The following is a 20,556-nucleotide window of genomic DNA, read 5'->3' as shown; positions in this document are numbered from 1 at the left end:
ATTCACACACACACACATATATATACAACTATATATTATAGGTGAACTTATGATTAGATTACCTAACTAATAACTACATAAAAATTTAAGCTTATTTAGTTGAAATAGGTTATGACCATTGAGTTATGTTTTTTTCTTTTTGGTTTCCATTCGGCGTTCGGTATCCGTATTGGGTATAACTATATTCAGATTCATGCCGAGAAGTTCCACATTAGGAGTAAAACGCTCCCTAATAAAGGTGATTCCATACCAGAAAGCTCGAACCCGAGACTTCTGATCAATGATGAGTTATATTATGGACTAATGTGGATTATTCTAAGTTATTATTTAGATTTGAGTGGTTGAGAATAGATGAACTTCTTGGAAGGGTAGTTTAACACCTAACTAGATCTAATTTCTTTATTTTTTCTTGAAAAAATGTGATTATGGTTTCAACCAAATAGTGGATTCAAGATTTTTTTATGTACTTTGTTGGGTTTTATAATAAGTATGTGTTATGTTTAGCCGTGTCTTCACTGTTTGTGTCGCTTCATTTAAGCTCGATCAAACTCAATCTAATATTATAAAGATTTAATTTGCTTCTTTACACTAGATGTTCTTTGAAATAAAATTTCTGGTATATTAAGTATATATTAATACTAAAAAGACTCCTACCAATCACACATAGTAAAATGTGCAAAAATAATTGAAATTTAATCAAACTAATTTGTAATGTACAGATCTTTTTTCTTTCATTGCAGTAAGTCTTATCTATTACACATATTTTGTCGAATAGAAAGGTCATAATGGTGTTTTCTCGACTTCTATTGAGTATGAGTTTGAAAAAGTAAAAAAAGAAGAAGGTGGGCATTGTATGGTATTTATCGAATTATCATATCAATAATTTAATATCATGGTTTTAGTATTATGGTATACATTTTTTGTTTTGGTATTTGATACAATATTTGATATTTAAAAATAACATACCAAAATATCGAATACCATACTAAAGTATATAATCACATAAATAACATATGTATATTATTAAATACTAACAAATATGCAACCTAGTATTAGTATTTAGTATAAACTAAATGTTTAGAAGTTGAAACTTTGACTACTCTAGTATGGTTGAAATGTAATTGATTAACAAAAGGAGTTGTGTGTACTTTATTTTGAATATATATTTCTACATGTGTAATGTGTTAGTATGATATGATTGAAACCTTCTTTTAAATGTCGAAGTCATAATACTCTATTATACGAGTATATATTAGTCGAAGTTGAACAAACTATAGTTATCGATTTACCATACCATAAAATACTGAAATCAAACTTCAGTATATCGAACCATACCGAATTAAACTGATATGATAATAGTATAATTTTAAAAACTGAATACCAAAATTACAATATTAAAACTTTCAAATCCCGTGCCACATCATATCATGCTCACTCCTACCTCATGCTACAAGAAATTGAGTTACACTAATAACTATATTCAATCATAAGTTAAAAGGAAATCAACAAGAAACCAACAATATTGCATGTGATTCCAGCCTGGAAATATTCTTATTTAGGATGTTGAAGTATAGTGTGGACAATAAATAGACATATTACCAAAAGTTTCAAACATGTAAATGTTGCTATTATAATTAAATATGCTTATATGCCTGCCTATAATATTTTTGGTTATGAAGTTTTTAAAACATGTTTTGTTATATCATTTGTGTGGTTATAAAAATTATTAATTTAAATAATATAAAAAATATAGTGTTTTTTTTTAAACAGACTAATAAAGAATTATAATATCAAACAAAATACTATATTTCAATGAAAATATAAAATATTGATTTATTAATAAATGAAAAAAAAGCCAATTATATATTGGACAAGGGTACCCTACAAACCCCCAAAAGGTACAATCATGAAAATTGAGGAGATAAATGCAAAACAAAATACAAAGAAGAATATTGAAAATTGTGTGGTGTGTGGGGAAAAATACAAACAAATAAAGTTGCATAAAATAAAAATTCTACCAATTTCCAAACTTCATTAGTGCATTATGTAGTACATTCTATGGTTTTCCTACAAAAAATAGAAAAATAATTGTTAAAATGTCATGTCAAGTCGTACTTTATAAAACAACAATAACATATATAGTCGCTGAGGTTTGAAGAGAATGACACATATGCCTGAAGACCTATTCCTACCTTTGATGAGTAGATAGATTGTTTTCGATAAATCATTGACTTATGAAAATTATTTTCAAAAAAAGTTTGAAATTAAAACAAGAATATAAAAATGTCAAGATGAAATAATTGAGCATAATTTAGTAAAAAATCCATGCATGCAATATAATTGCTTTTGGCTGTCACATGATTTGCTTTAGAATAAGATGCATGAATATGAATAGTGACACATTTCTCTAATTTGATTAATCACTTTATAAACTCAATTTCTTAATTACAACACAAGTTCAAATTTCTTAAGTTCCATTTTTTAATAATTTCTGAGCTGATGTTGCTATTCACTAAAAAAAATTGGCGACAAATAAATTTTGTAGCTAAATAGTAACATATTTCGTCACTAATCCTATTTAGCAGATGTATTAGTGATAAATTATAAAAAAAATTGTTATCTACAAGTGATTTGACAAAGTTCATAACTATTTCTAGTTTTATTTTTTTTAATTTTTTATTTAGTGATTTACATGTTATTAACTATGATATAAGATTTTAAAAAAAGTTTTATAATGTTCATTAACAGTTTGGTGACCTACATGTGCATGGGTACTACTATTTGCTTCAAGCAAGCAACCTTCTTTTTCTTGTCTTGATTTTCAATTCCAACTACTTTGCACCAAATAAACTTTGACATATAATAATATAGTCAAATTGTCAAAAAAATACATTTTTGTTCTAATACAATCAAAGAGTACCTTCAAGTGTAAACACATTACAAAAAATAAAAATACATCCCAACTTAATTCATTGTTTAAAATTTAAACACAACCCTTAACGCGCGAAAACATATCCATCATAGAAGTAGTGAACCTATGTATCATGTCTCAAGCCCGAACTCGATCTGTATTCAAATTCTAAACTCATCGACTTTGAAACAATAATCAATTCATTAGACTGTCAAAAAATATTACATTTATTCTATTACAATAAAAGAGCACGTACTTCAAGTAAAAATAAAAACATGAAGAAAAAAAAACACATCGTTTCTTCAAAAAAATAAAAATAAAAAACAAACAAACATCCTTGTTTACAATTCAAACACAACCCTTAGCACTCGTGAAGATGAATCCATCATATGTATCTTGATCTGTATTCAAATTCTAGATTCACCTTTGATAGAGTACTCCCGATCGAGTATTAGTTTCATCACCTTCTCTTGTTCTTACTTCCAAGCAACAAGCTAAAGTAAAACAAAACCCTAAAGAAAAACCCCCATGCAATAGTAATCCACAAACAATTCCACTTACTTAAATCAGTAATCCCTTGTTGAACCAATATATCAGCCCCAGTAGTCACACATGTTGAACTTGTAATTTGGACATTTAATGTGTTACTCATTGTACTCAACAATTTTTCCTTCAATGCATTAGGCACATTTCCAAGTGGTGAATTATCAAACAATTGAATCCCTTTGACAAAACACTTTGTTGCATCATCAAATTCATTTTGTAACACAGCTTCATAAGGATATTTCACCAGAGATAGGTAGTGAAACCATATCCAATAAGGTGGAATCCTATCGCGATTGATGAAGAATCCTGAGAAGAGGAGGAAATAGGCTAGGATCGCGACCACAATGGTGTAACCTAACATGACACTAGGAACTACACCGGAGAGGAACGTGACAAATGAATTCCCTGCCCAGAAGGAGGCTAGTATTATCGCGAAATAGAACAAAAAGCCCGAAAATCCACCTACAAGGCCTACAGCCCAAAAAGTTATAGCAGCAAATGCAAAGCTAAGAAAGATCAATGCTGGCAAAGAAACTATAGCATGAGATAGACAATAGGAAGATCTCCTATAAGCATTATAAGCTGTCTCCCTCATGAAAATGTACCTCTCTTGGAGGAACACAGGCAACGCGTCCGCGCAAGTATAGAAAGTTGTTGACATAGCAAATGCAAAGAAACCAAGCCTTTCTTGAACCCCTTTAGGGGAATCATCAAGTTGCCAAAACATGGTAGCTAGGATGAACCCCGTTACCACGATTGCCCCTAGACGGATACCAAACAACTCTGGCACCCTCCAAGAATTCGTAAATGACCTCTTGGACAAGACAACCATTTCAATCCAAAATGGATTCGCGTAAGTTGGAACCATTGATGCTGGACTTGTATGAATATCACTCGTTGTCCCTGAAACCAACTTCCCTCTTGAAATACTCGCGCTAATCGCTTCTTTCAATGACAATCCATGAGTAGGTGTTAGGGTTCCAGGATTTTCATTACTCCTTTTAGTATTTTCCCATGTTTTGTTGAACTCAACCAAACTTTTTGTCCCTCCTGGGGACCCTTCTAGTTCTCGAATCAGATCCAGAGCAAACTCTGTTCGATTTTCACTATCTGGAATTGGGTGACCAAAATCAGCAAAAAAATGTGGGAGGTTCATAGGTGACCCACTATAAACCGTTTGACCACGGGACAAGAAGAGCATCCGATCCAATAACCCGAGAATTCGATAACTTGGCTGATGAATTGACATGATCACAATACTTCCACTTTGAGCAATTCGTTGAAGAACTTTCACCACCATGTATGCACTAGTCGAATCAAGACCTGAGGTTGGTTCGTCTAAAAACAATATGATAGGGTCATGAATAATATCAATTCCAATCGAAACTCGTCGTCTTTCACCACCAGACACTCCACGATGACCCTGTTCAAAATAGTAAATTTTTATTAAATGCATGTTAAAAAAAAAAATATGATCAGTTTGTAAGCATCCATCGATGAAAAATTATATTCTATGTATAACGTTACCTCATCACCAATGATTGTTTTTGCAGCATTTCGTAGTCCTAATTGATCAATCAAAGCTTGAACTCTCATTTTCTTTTTTGATTTTGACAAAGTACGTGGTAATCTGAATTCAGCTGCAAACATTAACGTTTCTTCAACTGTCAACATTGGATATAAAAGATCATCTTGCATTACATATGCTGAGATTACTTTCAACAATCTCGAATCAAGTGGCTCTCCGTTCAACGTTATCGTTCCTTTTAAACTCTCCTTTGCGATCCTATTCGCGAGGGCATCAATCAGGGTCGATTTCCCCGACCCTGATGCACCTAGGACGGCGACTATCTCGCCGTCCCGGGCCTCGCCGGAGATATTGTTCAGGAGGAATTTTGTGTTCGAGAACAAATTTTCTCCGGCGACGGGATCACCGGTGGAAACTCCGGCGGCCGGTTGCCGGAGTATCGCCGGGAAAGACATTTTCCGGCGAACTTTTACGCTGTAGGTGAGGTTGTTGAAGGAGAGTACAAAAGGAAGAGAGTGAGATGATATGCTTTGAGTATCACTCATATCGAGAATCCGGTGCACCGGAGTTTCGTCGCCGGTGACTTCTTTTCTCACGTCTCCCACGCGCTTTAGCATTTGGCCTAGGGTGGGTGAAGAGTACGCGCTGGCTTGTGACATCTCCATGGCTTGTTGTACTCTTTGGTCATAAAATTGTACACTTTCTCCCCCTTGTAACATATTTTCCGCTACTATCCTTGACATCCGTTGTTACACTGATAGTATAAAGAATTTTATTGAAAGACCTAGATTGAAATATACGATACTAAGATGAGATGGTTGATTAAACGACGAATTATATAATAATTCGAGGTTTTGGGGAATGTTTATAGAGAAAACATTAGAACAATTGGTAAGAAATGAGATGGATTTTGTGGGAATTTATGGTAGTGTGATTGATATATAGTTTTTTTTTTTTGAGAGTTATGTAGTAGATTGAAAGTAGGTTAGCAAATTGTGTGTGTAAAAGAGACTCAATAGATTGTCTAAAACAATTTCCAAAGCCCCCACAACTATTAAATAACTCTTTGTATTTCTCTTCAAGAAAAGCAAATTAAAAGAGTTGGGATATTGATTGGTTTCTTGATGTGTTGCTATATATATAGACCAAGATTTATGATCTTGACATATAATTTAATTAATGTTCATAATACATATTAAATTCTTATAGGTCAAGGTGGGGTAGGGGTTAGCTTTTAAAAGAAGGATATCTCACTTTTTTACCATATTTGGTCCATATTATATATTTTACTTTTTAAAGTTTTTTGTGCTCTTCTAAGAAAAATATTTAAGAATCTTAATCATAATAATATATATTTGTCTAAATTAGCTATCCTATTAAACGATCTCATTTGATTACTGTTCTATAATATATGTTTTTCTTTTTTAAGATTTTTGTGTTCTTTAAGAAAAATACTTAATATTCTTAAACATAAAAATATATATTTGTCTAAATTAGCTATCTTCTATCTCTTATTATTAAAAGATCTCATTTGATTACGTTCTCTTTCTAAAGTTTTTTGTGTTCTTTAAGAAAAATACTTAATAATCCTAATTATAATTATAAAAGTATATATTTGTCTAAATTAGCTATCTTTTATCTCTTATTAAAACATCTCATTTGATTACCGTTACACTAATTAAACATGATATATATTTATTAGCTCGTCATAACGATTAATATTAAGAACATAAAAGAGTGATATTATATATATATATATATATATATATATATATCAAAGTATCTAACTAAAATTTTGATATTTGATATAATAAAATCAATTCACATTAATAGTATATTTATACTATTTGTTAAAATATAACTATATATAAATATTACTAATAATGATTATACATTGTATATAATTAAGTCATATCAAATTCTTTGGTGTGGGGGGTGGGGGTAATACTAAAATTTGTTTATAATTGAATTGTGTGGTGAGGGGAATGGAGTTGAGATAAGTAGTAAGGTGACCTAAATCTCCTAATTCTTTACATCTACACATTTGGTTTTCTTTTTCACCCCTAGGGGGTTGTGGGGTGGGGGGTGGGGGAGGACACGTGGAAGGATGTGATTGGAGGAAGTTTGGCCAGAAGAATACTTTTGTATGAAAGTATATGGAAGTAGGTATGGATGGTTATCTACTGTTTTGCCAAAAAATAGTTATTGGTGGAAAAATGAGGCATGAATTAATGAAGATGATCTCATACTATAAGCTACTATATAATAAATATTTTGGATAGTCAATTACTCATATGAAATCTTTGCTTTAATTTACTATATAAAATAAGGCCAAAATTGATGCATGAAGCTAGTTTTTTATAAATATTTATGACGATGTGTCCTATCAGTTTATATGCATCTAACTATTATTTCAATTCTATATTTGCTTCTTTCATATCAATACAAGTATTAGATAAATACTATCTAGATCTACCATGATTTATATACCACCTTTGTAGTTAAGTTTTTAAAAGGTTAAAAAGTGATTTAAGAAAATTATTATTTTGGAGAGTAAAGGCATGTGTGAATTGTGATCATTATTTTGGTAATAAAATATAAGTATTTTCCTTTAGTAATAAACATAGTTTTTTGTATTTTTAAGTAGAAGGAGAAATAAAATAGTTCCTTAAAAAAAATAAAAAAATACGTGCTTTTAATTTTTTAAAGACAATATTATTAAAAAATAAGTATTTTTGATCCGTCATGCCCCACATAAAAAATTGGGCCTAATTTTCCAAAATACGAGTTTTAAAAGATGTGTTTACTTGGAAATAATAGTATGTTTAACCAATTTTCTAAAAAAATTAAACATACTTTCATTTTCTTTTCTTTTGAAAATTACTTATTTTAGAGAATGAAAATGTTGCCAAGTTTTAAAGCAAAATTTGAGTTTTAATTGTTCATATTACTATATGAATATAAAGAAATAAGTCATAATACTTGATTAGAAGTTGATTAACTATGTGGTTAATAGGACAAACTCTAATAATTTGCTCTTATAGCATTTATAGTTATAAATAACAGAAAAGGGTCAAAATTGCTCCTGAACTATGCGAAATAGACCACTTATACCCTCCATTACATTTTGGGATAAAAAATACCTCCGCAGTTATCCCAGGAGACCACAAATACCCTCAAGAGTTAACACCCCAATTTTTTAGTGACATGGCAAGCCACATGGGACTAATCCCTCCACCTAAGCATTGCCAACTAAGATTCACTACAAAAGAACTTGACTTTTAGTGGCGACAAAGTCGCCACAAAATCCCAAAATATTGCCACTAAAGGTTATGAGTGATTTTTAGTGGCGACTAAGGCTCCAACAACCATTTGCTAGTAAAACCTATTTTTTCAACAAAAAAATATGATAATTAATTTTCGATTGCGACCTAATTTTCTAAAATAAATAACTTGCAATATCCATATTAAAAACATCCAATATTATTACGAAAAATAATCAAAATTACTTCTTGATTCAAATCTCCTACTATATATATATATATATATAATGCATCATTGTACATTTTATACATTTACATATACTTAATCGATATCATATTTGGTTTTTTAAAAACAATGAAGAAAAAAACACAAAATTAGAATTTAATGTTAAAAACTTTTAGTGACGATTTTCTGAGCTTTTGTGGCGACTGTTGTTGCCGCTAAAGGTCTAGTTCTTTTGTAGTGAATCCTAGTTGGCAACGCTTAGGTGAAAGGATTAGTCCCACGTGGCTTGCCACGTCAACAAAAAATTGGGGTGTTAACTCTTGAGGGTATTTGTGGTCTCTTAGGATAACAGCTGGGGCATTTTTGATCCCAAAATGTAACGAAGAGTATAAATGGTCTATTTCATATAGTTCAGGGGCAATTTTGACCCTTTTCCGTATAAATAATATGTAGGCCCCCACTAAAAGAAAGGTTTATCATGCTATTTAAATGAATTTGTACTTGATAATCATGGTCAAAATCATATCACTTTGTACTTTTATTACATTGTTAACACATGTTTAGTCAATCAAAATGTTTATATCAAATTTCATATCTAGAAACTTTGGTGGAAAAAATATATTTCTATATAATACAAATAAGGCAGATCTAGAGGATTGAATACGAGTTTCTTTTGTCTAGATCTTGTTTATGTATTTAAAAATTAATTAAATATTTATAAGTATTTGAAATGTGAACTTTGTTATTGTAATGTTAATTTAAAATCGATCTAAAAATTTATAAATTTCAAATTTTGAATCAATCTTGAGTTGATTTATTGAAACAATTTCTTTATCTTCAGAAAAATATGAATGAGACTACATATACACCACCATTCTCTAATTCCACATATGAAATTATTCTGAATATGTTATTATTGTTCTATCTCTGAATTCACTTGCATTTTGTTATTCAAATAAGTCAGCTGAAGTTAAACATGTGACAACGTTGCGATTCAAATTATAAAAAAATTTGATTACGAAAAATATTCTTAAGAACAGTTTCATATTTGTGTTCACTTTATTTGACTCTTTGGTACATATACTGTACAACTTCGTACATGTTTATTTATGGGACCAATGTGTTCATAATTGTTAGAAATTGTACAAAGAAACATGTGAAACCCATGTTTTCATAAATGCTTCAATCACAAAATACTTTTCTTTAAACTATAGTCTATATTCTTCAATTAATTTAATTTATCCATATTACTAACACAAATCACGTTCGATAGTTTGAATGAAACAAGTCCAAAAAATTTCAAATATATTGAAAATTACTATTGCTTTGAGATATCGTTGATCAATTGATTACTACAAGTGTGAATGATAATGATAACGATCGAAAACCTTTGTTTTTTCTGTTGATCAGCGTGTGTATAAACAAAAGGAGAAAACTTTGATTTTTTGTTCAGCTCACCCGATAAATGTCAAAAAATATTTTAACAAAAATGTCCAAGGGTAAAACTTACCCGCACCGGGTGTTTACACCAAGCCAATACCTGCATGCCATGTGTTTAAATTTATAGTTCATTTACTTCATTAAATCACGTAATAATGGAAATTGCATTGGCTTGGTGTAAACACCCGATGTGGGTAAGTTTTTTCCATGTCCAGGCGAGTCATAGGACCTTCCCTAAAGTATGAGTGTGTTACAACAAATCTAATCATAATATAGGTGTCATTTAAGCCATTTTCCCTAAAATTTAATGAACACACACAAAATATATATATATATATATATATATATAATGCTTTGTGCATCACATTGGGAGGAAAAAGGGTCCTAGGACTACTTATAACCTTTCCCTCTCTTCTCTAACCCTCGATACGTTTTTTTCAGATGATGAAACTCTTAAATAAACGTGTATTATATCGGTGTCTTTTTCAAATTGATTAATACATTTTTTTTTAATTTCAAGTTTTTGAATATAAATATCTCAATTTTAAGTTTTAATTTGGCTAAAAAAAAACTGAAATTAAAGAGTGAAGATCTTTTTGTTGCTATATATATAAATATTGTTGAAGTCACGAAAGGTGGTTAGGTAAATTACAGATAAACCGAACTGCTAGCTAACTTCCATATTATTTTATGTGGAAATTTCTAATTAATTTCAATTCATTACGTGTTCAAAGACGGACGTAGAATATTGATATCGAATTTATCTAAAAATTAAATAATTTTAACGTGAAACATAAAGTATGCGAAGTTCATCACTTGCTACTAGAAATACAAATTTTTTCCATCACCAATTAATAGAAATTTATGTTATATATAAAACACGATTTTCCCATTCTATTTCTAGCGAATCAACTTACTGGAAAAACACACGGTGAAAAATAAATTTTCATTAAACATTGAGAATAAGTACTAGATATTTTTTCCTTTCCTCACTGATTTAATTAAAATACCTATAAAAATATCCATAAAATATTTTTTAGTGAGAAATTTCAATGAAAAAATAATATTTTTAATAGTGACTATAAGTTGACTTCTATAGCAGCCCTTATGAACATAGTATAACTTTAAAAATACAATATTAAAAAATTTTTTATAAAATTTTCATTTTTTTTTGGTGAGTGTATATATATGCAATAAATATGAAGCCAACCCTAATTTATCACCGTCACCTATAGAGGAAAAAGTCAAAAAGGGTTAAATGCAGTTTAGATCATACTTGAATTTATATTCAGACTTCAACTATAGAATAAAAAGTTTTTCATCAAAATTCAAACTCTAACACATGCATGGAGTGGCTGTTTTGGATAAATGGATTTAATGAGTGATATAGTATATTAGATAGTTGTAAAAGTTTTTATTTAATTTAACCGATTATAGCATATTTTATTGAGCAATATTAACATAGGAGATTCTAAATATAATATAAAGAAATAAATGAACGAAAAGCTTAGAGATTCCTTCAATGTAGTATTTACTATAAGTTCATAAAAATAATTTTAATTTTATATATGTTGTGTAGTTTTTTAGTTAAAGAGATTCGGATAAATCCTCTTGTACGCACTAGCTAACTCTGCCCATACAGAAAGAGTGTACGTATAGTGACAAAGTTATATTTTTTATTAAAGGGTTCAACTATGAAAAAGTAAATCCACGAAGAAAGACAAAAAAGATTCACCATCTACTATATATTCATAAAAAAGATAACTTTAATCATATATAAATAACGTAATTTTTTATTGAAAGAAGATTGAATGAACCCCCTTAGTTCTATATGACACCACCCTTAAATGTACGAAGTGAAATGATTCAAGATTCATATTTTTTTAAAACCAAATATCGAGTTTTTTTTAAAATAAATAAATATCAAATTTAAGTCTCGAGAATGTCTTTTTTTTTTCTTGGTAATTAACAAGCGTTATACCCTTAGTGAATTTATACACAAATTATTAATCAAATCAATGACCCCTCTCCAAATTATGAATCAGTGTTTGCTATATACAATTAAATGTAATAAGTTTTTAAAAGCTCTTTGATACTGTATAAATTTTCAAAACTCAGAATTGAATCCATCGAATTTAAATTTTAAAAGTCTATTCGATGTGATTCCGATGTAATTGGATTAATAAATTTTAAATATCAAATCATTGGACAAAAAAAGTTTTTGGTCGAAAGTCCTGTCAAAATTATGGTATTCTCATCTTTTAGTTTGACCAATAATTAAGTCGGCTTTTGTTACAAATGATAAATTCTGATGGAAAACATTTTTTATCACGTTAAATTTCATATGAACAATTTTTTGCATTATGTAAATTGTCTGTAGTTGAATAAGTGCCACGTGTATACCGTGACTTTATTTTTCTTGAACTTGTGAGTTGTGATATATTCTCAAGACATATTTAAAAAACAAAACAAAATTTTCTCTTCTTCATTTGCCTAACTTTTCCAATATTTTCAAGATATTTATAAAGTCTCCTTAAGTTATCGAGAAAATTAGTATATGTACAAAATTGTATAAAATATATATATATATATATATTAAATTTTAGATATTTTTAACGAATTTTTTAATTTCGACACTGCACGAGATGGTACTTAACAAGTTGCTTTTCGATTTGATTTCAACTATACAATAAATGTATTACATCAAAATTCAACCCAACACATGCAAAAATTAAAAGCATGCATGGAACTACGTACATATCTTCTTACAATAATCAATCCACGTTTGTAGTGACGTGTAATTGACTTTTGCATAAAGTTACACTATATACATAAAGTTATAAATAAATAAAAGTTAAATTTTTTTTTTTTTATGTATATATGGTGAATATTGAATTCACTTATTTTTGGATCGGGCTCCTCTCCATTTCTTTTCCCTTCATTTTCTCCAAGTTCTTGGTTGAATGTGAGACACATGACATATGTAAAAATTAACGGTTAAGATTTAATTGAATTAAAATAAGATTCTAATTATAATTTAGATAACTAATATTTCATAAGAAAAATGACAATACTACAATCATAACAATATATTATCTTGTCCATAAATATATTATTAGAAAAATTCCCTTTTTCTAATATTTTTCTTTCTAGTATTATCTTCTCTTTTTGTCCATAAATATATTATAAAATATTTTCTCTTTTTCTAATTTTTTTCCGTGCGATTATTTTTGCTATTAATTATATGTTAACTAGTTTTAAAGAGAAAATTCAAAGTTGCTATCTTAACACTTACTCAAGTTTAAAAAAAAAAAACAAACGGAAGATACTCGTAGGAAAAAAATAGAAAAGAGAAAAGTTTTTATAATATATTTATGGACAAGATATTATATTGTTATGACTTATGACTTATGTTATTATTATTTTTCTTATGAAATATTAATTATCTACATCATAATTAAAATTTTATTTTAATCAATTAAATCTTCGCCATTAATTTTTATCTATGCCATGGGTCTCACATCTAAGCAAGAACTTGGGGAAAATGGAGAGGAGCCGAATCCCTTATTTTCTTGATGTGTTTCTTTAGCTTTTTATATTTTAAATTCCTTTATTAAAATTACTAAGCTGTCTTTTCTAGAATTAATTTTCTAAGATGTCTTTTTTAGAATTCAAAACACCCATAAATTTAATTGGCGCCCGAACTGAATTCTTCTTGCAATTCTTTTTTGATTAACTTTCCTTTTGAGCAAAATATTTTATTATAAATAGTCTATCCACCCCCACAAAAAATCCAATAAAATTTTCTTACATTTTATTATTTTCAAACCCCATTTATAAACTTACATTATTACAATGACTTCTAAAACAAGGGTCATATATAGTCTCCTCAAGATATCAAGAAAATTAGTATATACAAAAAAGTAGGTTATACATTATAGTACGAAAGTTTAAGTCACACGTTGGAATTCAAGAAAAATCAACCAAATAAAAACAAACTTTTTATGTGCATTATTAAACGCAACATCAAAGTATTGGCCAAATTTATTTGTCTTTACTCTTCATGCATGAGATACATGCTACCAAGTTGCTTTCTTAGATGAACGTAGGTTATGGTGCAATAATGCGACAGCTCCATCCTTAATTAAATGTTTTTGAATTTGAGTCATGAGTATGATTTTTTTTTTGTTGGGAGCGCCACTTCTTAATAGGTCTTGTAGTGCGCAATTCAGATTTAATCCATGCTTTAATGTGAGTACCGAACATTAGATAGGAAAAAAAAAATAGTTGCCTTTTTTTTAGATTTTTGACTTCAAAGATTTTATTTAAGATGTTTAAACACGAAAGGTGCTAAATATAGAAAAAATAAATTGAGAAATCAAACTTGTTGGAACAATTTAGTAGTGGTACTAATTTTTGGTTTATTACACACTTTGGGATCATCCACATAATTGATACAAAAAAGACAGTCCATCTATAAGATTTTCTAGAAATGAAACGTGGCGTGTACCCAAAAAGGAATCACGTGGAGGACTACGTTTGAATTTGGATTAGGGTGGTGTATCTGTCAGTTCGGTTCGGTTTTGGAATTTATTGGTTTTAATTATCGGTTATCGGTTTGTAATCATGCTAAACCATTATGGAACCGTTAAGATATCGGTTTATCGGCTATTAGTTTATCGATTAGTGATTGTTATCGGGTTAACCATTAACAATTCACACAATTTTCTTTAAAAATTACTAATGGATTAGTCACTAATTAACAATACATAGTAGTCAGTACTCATTGATGAACTTTTTCATGTTAGTCCATTACTACATAAAACACTTAATAAAACTCCATATTAACCTAGACAGAGATGTCAATATTGCCCAAATAGGCAAACTCAAAAGGATTCCTCGTAAAAACCAAGCCAATTTGATATGAACTATAAAGAAAAACCATTACAACACTACTAACGAAAATCATCAATGATCATGAGACCATTACTAATAAAAACTTTTTCATTGCAGATTGTAGTAATGCAATATTGCAGGCATATCTCACTGACTTACTCACTATAATGAGAAGATAAAAACAAAGACTTAAATTAAGGGAACCAACTATTTGAACCTCAATTTAAACACTTAGAGAATGATATTCAATATAACTTGCCGACGTGGGAGCATTGACAGTGAATCAATGAGTGATGTCACAACTTTGGTATATTATTGTGAAATTTGAGTGTTAACTATAAAGTCACTGTAAAGAGTGTGAAGACTGAAGTGTAAACCCTAAAGGCTAAAGTGTCTAAGGCCTTAAGTGATATAAATGTAATTAATTAAACTTTTTATCGGGTTATCAGGGATCCCAATTAGAAAAATGGCCAAATTGAGACCCGAACCGATAAGCCAATAAGAAGTATATAGTAAACCGAGACCCGAACTGTTAAACCATTAAGCCGAATCATTGACCCAATAACCAAATTATTGATTCGAATTATCGGTTTCGGTTCGATTTTGAACAACCCTAATATGGATAGATTTAGTTAGGCGTGTGCAAAAATCAATTTAATTGGTAACTTAAATTAAAAATGTTATTATTGTTTTTTTATCAGTATCGAGTTATTAAGTTAGTAATTTTGTATTTTAAAAAAAATATTATCGACTTGATTTTGGGTTTATAGTTTTTTGGAATATGTGTGGTCAACTCTATTTCAGCTCAAATTTTGTGCTACATTGATGATGATTCATTAAATGATATTCATTATTTTCAAAAGGCGAACATCATTTTTTGGAGCTTGTGTGTCACAAAACATAATTTCAAGATTATATCATATTTTGTGTGTGTATTATTTCATGAATTTTCTGGAATAAATGATACTCATTGTTTTCGAAAGTTATATATCACTTTTTATGTATTTTATGTTTCACTAAACAATAATTCATGAATCTTGATTTTTCCGTGTATAGTAGTAATATAAATTTTCTGAAATATGTGTGATTGACAGGAATTAGGTGATTTTCTCAATTTTCGTGTGTGTTAATTCATGAGTATTTTGGAGATATGTTGGTTTGCCCTTGGGGACCAATTGGCTCCATAACTAAGGTCTTAACGGACATTTATGAAATTTTTTGGCAAAAATCACGTCGGAGTTCCGAATCACCAAAAATCCATGGACTATAGCACACTAAAATTGACAAGATGGAGGGTTTACCTGCTCTGGGCTCGTTTGACCTTAAAAATGGGCCGGTTTACTCGTGGGGACCAACCGGCTCAAGAGCTAAGGTTTTAACGGACGATGGTGAGAAATTTCGGCAAAAATCAAGTCAGAATTTTGGATCACAAAAAATCCATGGACTATAGTACATGAAAATCAGCAAAATGGGGGGTTTACTTGTTTTGGGGTTCGTTAGACCTTGAAAATGGGTCGATTTGTCCGTGGGGACCAACTGGCTCCATAGCTAAGGTCTTAATGGAAGTCCATGAAAAGTTTCGGCAAAAACCACGTCAAAATTTTGGATCACTAAAAATCCATGGACTATAGCACACGAAAATCTACAAAATTGGTAGTTTACCTGCTCTAGGCTAGTTTGACCATGAAAATGGGCCGGTTTACCCGTGGGAACCAACTAGCTCCATAGCTAAGGTCTTATCGGAAGTCCATGAAAATTTTTGGCAAAAATCACGTCGAAATTTTAGATCACCAAGAATCCAAAGAATATAGCACACGAAAATCGGTAAAATGGGGGATTTACCTGGTTTGAGGCTTGTTTGACCTTGAAAATGAGTCGGTTTACACATGGGAACCAATTAGCTCCATATCTAAGGTCTTAACATACGTCCATGAAAAATTTCTGCAAAAATCACATCGAAATTCTGGATCACCAAAAATCCATGGACTATAGCATACGAAAATCGGCAAAATGGGGGTTTATCTACTCTGGGCTCGTTTAACCTAGAAATTGGTCCGGTCTGCCCGTGCGGACCAATTGACTCCATAGCTAAAGTCTAAATGGACGTCCATGAAAAATTGACAAAAATCACGTCGAAATTCCCGATCAACAAAAATCCATAGACTATAGCATAAGAAAATTGACAAAATAGGGGGTTTACCTGCTCTGGGCTCGTTTGACCTTGAAAATGGGTCAATTTGCCCGTGGGGACCAACTGGCTCCATAGCTAAGGTCTTAACAAACGTATATGAAATATTTCGGCAAAAATCACGTTGGAATTCTTGATCACCAAAAATCCATGGACTTTCACACGAAAATCGGCAAAATGGGGGTTTACCTGCTCTAGGGCTTGTTTGACCTTAAAAATGGGCCGATTTTGCCAGTGGGGACCAATTGTGCTCTATAGCTAAGGTCTTAACGTACGTCCATGAAAAATTTTAGCAAAAATTACGTCGAAATTCCAGATCACCAAAAATCCATGGACTATAGCACACGAAAATTGGCAAAATGGGGGGTTTACCTGGTTTGGGGTTCGTTTGACCTTGAAAATGAGCTGATTTTCCCGTGGGGACAAATTGGCTCCATAGCTAAGGTCTTAATGGACGTCTATGAAAAATTTCGACAAAAATCACGTCGAAATTCTGGATCACCAAAAATGCATGGACTATAACACACGAAAATTGGTAAAATGGGGAGTTTACCTTCTCTGGGGCTCGTTTTACCTTAAAAATGGATCGATTTGTCCATGGGGACCAACTGGCTTCATAACTAAGGTCTTAACGGATATCCATGAATTTTTTTGGTAAAATGAGGGTTTACCTGCTCTAGGGCTCGTTTGACCTTGAAAATGGGTCGATTTCCCATGGGGACCAAAAACGGCTCTACAACTAATATTTTAACGGACGTCTATGAAAAATTTCAGCAAAAATCATGTCGCAATTCTGGAGCACCTAAAATCCGTGGACTATAGCACACAAAAATCGGCAAAATAGGAGGTTTACCTGCTCTGGGATCGTTTGACCTTGAAATGGGTGGGTTTACCCGTGGGGACCAACTGACTCCATAGCTAAGGTCTTAAAGGATATCTATAAAAAATTTTGACAAAAATCACATCGAAATTATGGATCACCAAAAATTCATGGACTATAGCACACAAAAATCGGCAAAATGGGAAGTTTACCTGCTCTGGGTTCGTTTGACCTTGAAAATGGGACGGTTTACCCGTGGGGACTAACTGCCTCCATAGCTAAAGTCTTAGCGGACGTCCATGGAAATTTTTGGAAAAAATCACGTCGGAATTCTGGATCACCAAAAATTCATGGACTATAGCACACGAAAATCGGCAAAGTATGGGGTTTACTTGCTATAGTGCTCGTTTGACCTTGAAAATGGGTTGATTTTCCCGTGGGGACCAATTAGCTCCATAGCTAAGGTCTTAACGGACGTCCATAAAAAATTTCGACAAAAATCACGTCGGAATTACGGATCACCAAACATTCATGGACTATAACACATAAAAATCGGTAAAATTGGTGGTTTACCGGCTCTGGGGATCGTTTGACCTTGAAAATGAGCCGGTTTGCCCCTGGGACCAACTGACTCCATAAGTAAGGTCTTAGCGGACGTCCATGGAAAATTTTGGCAAAAATCACGTTAAAATTTGGAATCATCGAAAATCAATGGACTATTGCACACGAAAATTGGCAAAATGGGGGGTTTACCTGCTCTGTGGCTCGTTTGACCTTGAAAATAGTCCGATTTACCCATGGGGACCAGCTGGATCCATAGCTAACGTCCTAACGGACGTTTATGAAAAATTTCGGCAAAAATCACGTCGAAATTCCTGATCACCACAAATCTATGAACTATATAGCACGCGAAAATCGGTAAAATGGGGGGTTTACCTGCTCCACGCTCGTTTGACCTTGAAAATGAGCAAGTTTGGTTATGGGTACCAACTGGCTCCATAGTTAAGGTCTTAACGGACGTCCATGAAAATTTTTGGCAAAAATCACTTCAAAATTTTGGATCACCAAAAATCCATGGACTATAGCACACGAAAATCGGCAAAATAGAGGTTTACCTGCTCTAGAGCTCGTTTGACCTGTAAAATAGTCTGTTTACCCGTGGGGACCAACTGACTCCATATCTAAGGTCTTAACAGACGTCCATGAAAAGTATTGGCAAAAATCACGTCGGAATTCCAGATCACCAAAAATCCATGGACTATAACACACGAAAATTGGCAAAATGGGGGGTTTACCTGCTCTGGATTTGTTTGACCTTGAAAATGGGCCGGTTTACCTGTGGGGACCAACTAGCTCCATGGCAAAGGTCTTAACGGAGGTCCTTGAAAATTTTTGGCAAAAATCACGTCGAAATTCTGGATTAACAAAAATTCATGCACTATAACACTCGAAAATCGACAAATTGAGGGGTTTATCTTCTCTGCGGCTCGTTTGACTTTGAAAATTAGCTGGTTTGCTCGTGGGGACCAATTGGCTCCACATTTTAGGTGTTAACGGAACTCCATGAAAAATTTTGGTAAAAATCACGTCGGAATCCAGATCACCAAAACTCCATGAACTTTATCACACGAAAATCGACAAAATAGGGGTTTACCTGCTCTGGGCTCGTTTGACTTTGAAAATGGACCGTTTTGCCCATGGGGACTAACTGGCTCCACAACTCTGGTTTTAAAGGACGTCCATGAAAAAATTTGGCAAAAATCACGTCAGAATTTCGAATCACCAAAAATCCATGGACTATATCACACGAAAATCAGAAACATGAGAGGTTTTCCTGTTCTGGGGATTGTTTGACCTTGTAAATAAGTCGATTTTCCCGTAAGGACCAACTGGCTCCAAAGCTAAGATCTTAACGGACGTCCATGAAAAAATTTGGCAAAAATCACGCCGGTATTCCGAATCACCAAAAATCCATGCTATAGCACACGAAAATCGGTAAAATGAGGGGTTTACCTACTTTGGGGCTCGTTTGACCTTGAAATGGGTTAGTTTGACCGTGGGGACCAACTCCCTCCATAGCTAAGGTCTTAAGGGATGTCCATGAAAAATTTCGGCAAAAATCACGTCGAAATTCTGGATCACCAAAAATTCATGGACTATAGCACACGAAAATCGGTAAAATGGGGGATTTACCTGCACTGGGACTCGTTTGAACTTGAAAATGGACAAGTTTTCCCGTGCGGACCAACTGGCTCCATAGCTAAGGTCTTGACGGACGTCTATGACAAATTTTGGCAAAAATCACGTTGGAATTTCGAATCACCAAAAATACATGGACTATACCACACGAAAATCAACAAAATGGGGTGTTTACCTGCTCTAAGGCTCGTTTGACCTTGAAAATGGGCCGATTTTACCCGTGGGGACCAGCTGGATCCAAAGCTAAGGTCTTAACGGACGTCCATGAAAAATTTCAGCAAAAATCACATTAGATTCCGGATCACCAAAACCCATGGACTATAGCACACGAAAATTGGCAAAATATGGGGTTTACCTGCTCTGGGGTTCGTTTGACCTTGAAAATAGGTCGGTTTGCCCGTGGGGACCAACTAGCCCCATAGCTTAGGTCCTAACGGACGTCCATGAAAAATTTCCACAAAAATCACGTCGGAATTCTGGATCACCAAAAATCCATGGACTATATAGAACACGAAAATCGGCAAAATGAGTGGTTTCTC

At 32.1% G+C, this 20,556-nt stretch overlaps 2 protein-coding genes across 2 annotated transcripts in view; both read right to left on the bottom strand.

The window, feature by feature from the left end:
• The window catches only part of LOC125819708 (serine/arginine-rich splicing factor RS2Z32-like), a 74,841-nt gene that overhangs the window by 30,058 nt on the left and 24,227 nt on the right, over positions 1–20,556 (bottom strand). The window lies entirely within an intron of this gene.
• Positions 3,336–5,760, bottom strand: LOC125819710 (ABC transporter G family member 1). The gene is made up of 2 exons (XM_049499187.1): positions 4,985–5,760; positions 3,336–4,880 (listed from the first exon to the last, which is right to left on the bottom strand). The coding sequence occupies exons 1-2, from the start codon at positions 5,726–5,728 to the stop codon at positions 3,372–3,374; spliced, it is 2,253 nt and encodes a 750-aa protein (XP_049355144.1). The 5' UTR covers positions 5,729–5,760; the 3' UTR covers positions 3,336–3,371.

This window comes from Solanum verrucosum, unplaced genomic scaffold (assembly GCF_900185275.1).
Source record: "Solanum verrucosum unplaced genomic scaffold, falcon-dt-bn FXZP01000255.1, whole genome shotgun sequence".
Lineage (NCBI taxonomy): Eukaryota > Viridiplantae > Streptophyta > Magnoliopsida > Solanales > Solanaceae > Solanum > Solanum verrucosum.
The sequence above is the reverse complement of the archived record's forward strand: the minus strand, read 5'-3'. Positions and strand labels throughout refer to the sequence as shown.

What these genes read in the sequence shown, in the direction of transcription:
- LOC125819710 (XM_049499187.1), bottom strand. Translation starts at nt 5,728, where the DNA reads ATGTCAAGGATAGTAGCGGAAAATATGTTACAAGGGGGAGAAAGTGTA. An exon ending in AAACAATCATTGGTGATGAG is followed by an intron (nt 4,881 to 4,984) that starts GTAACGTTATAC and finishes TATTTTGAACAG; the next exon opens with GGTCATCGTGGAGTGTCTGG.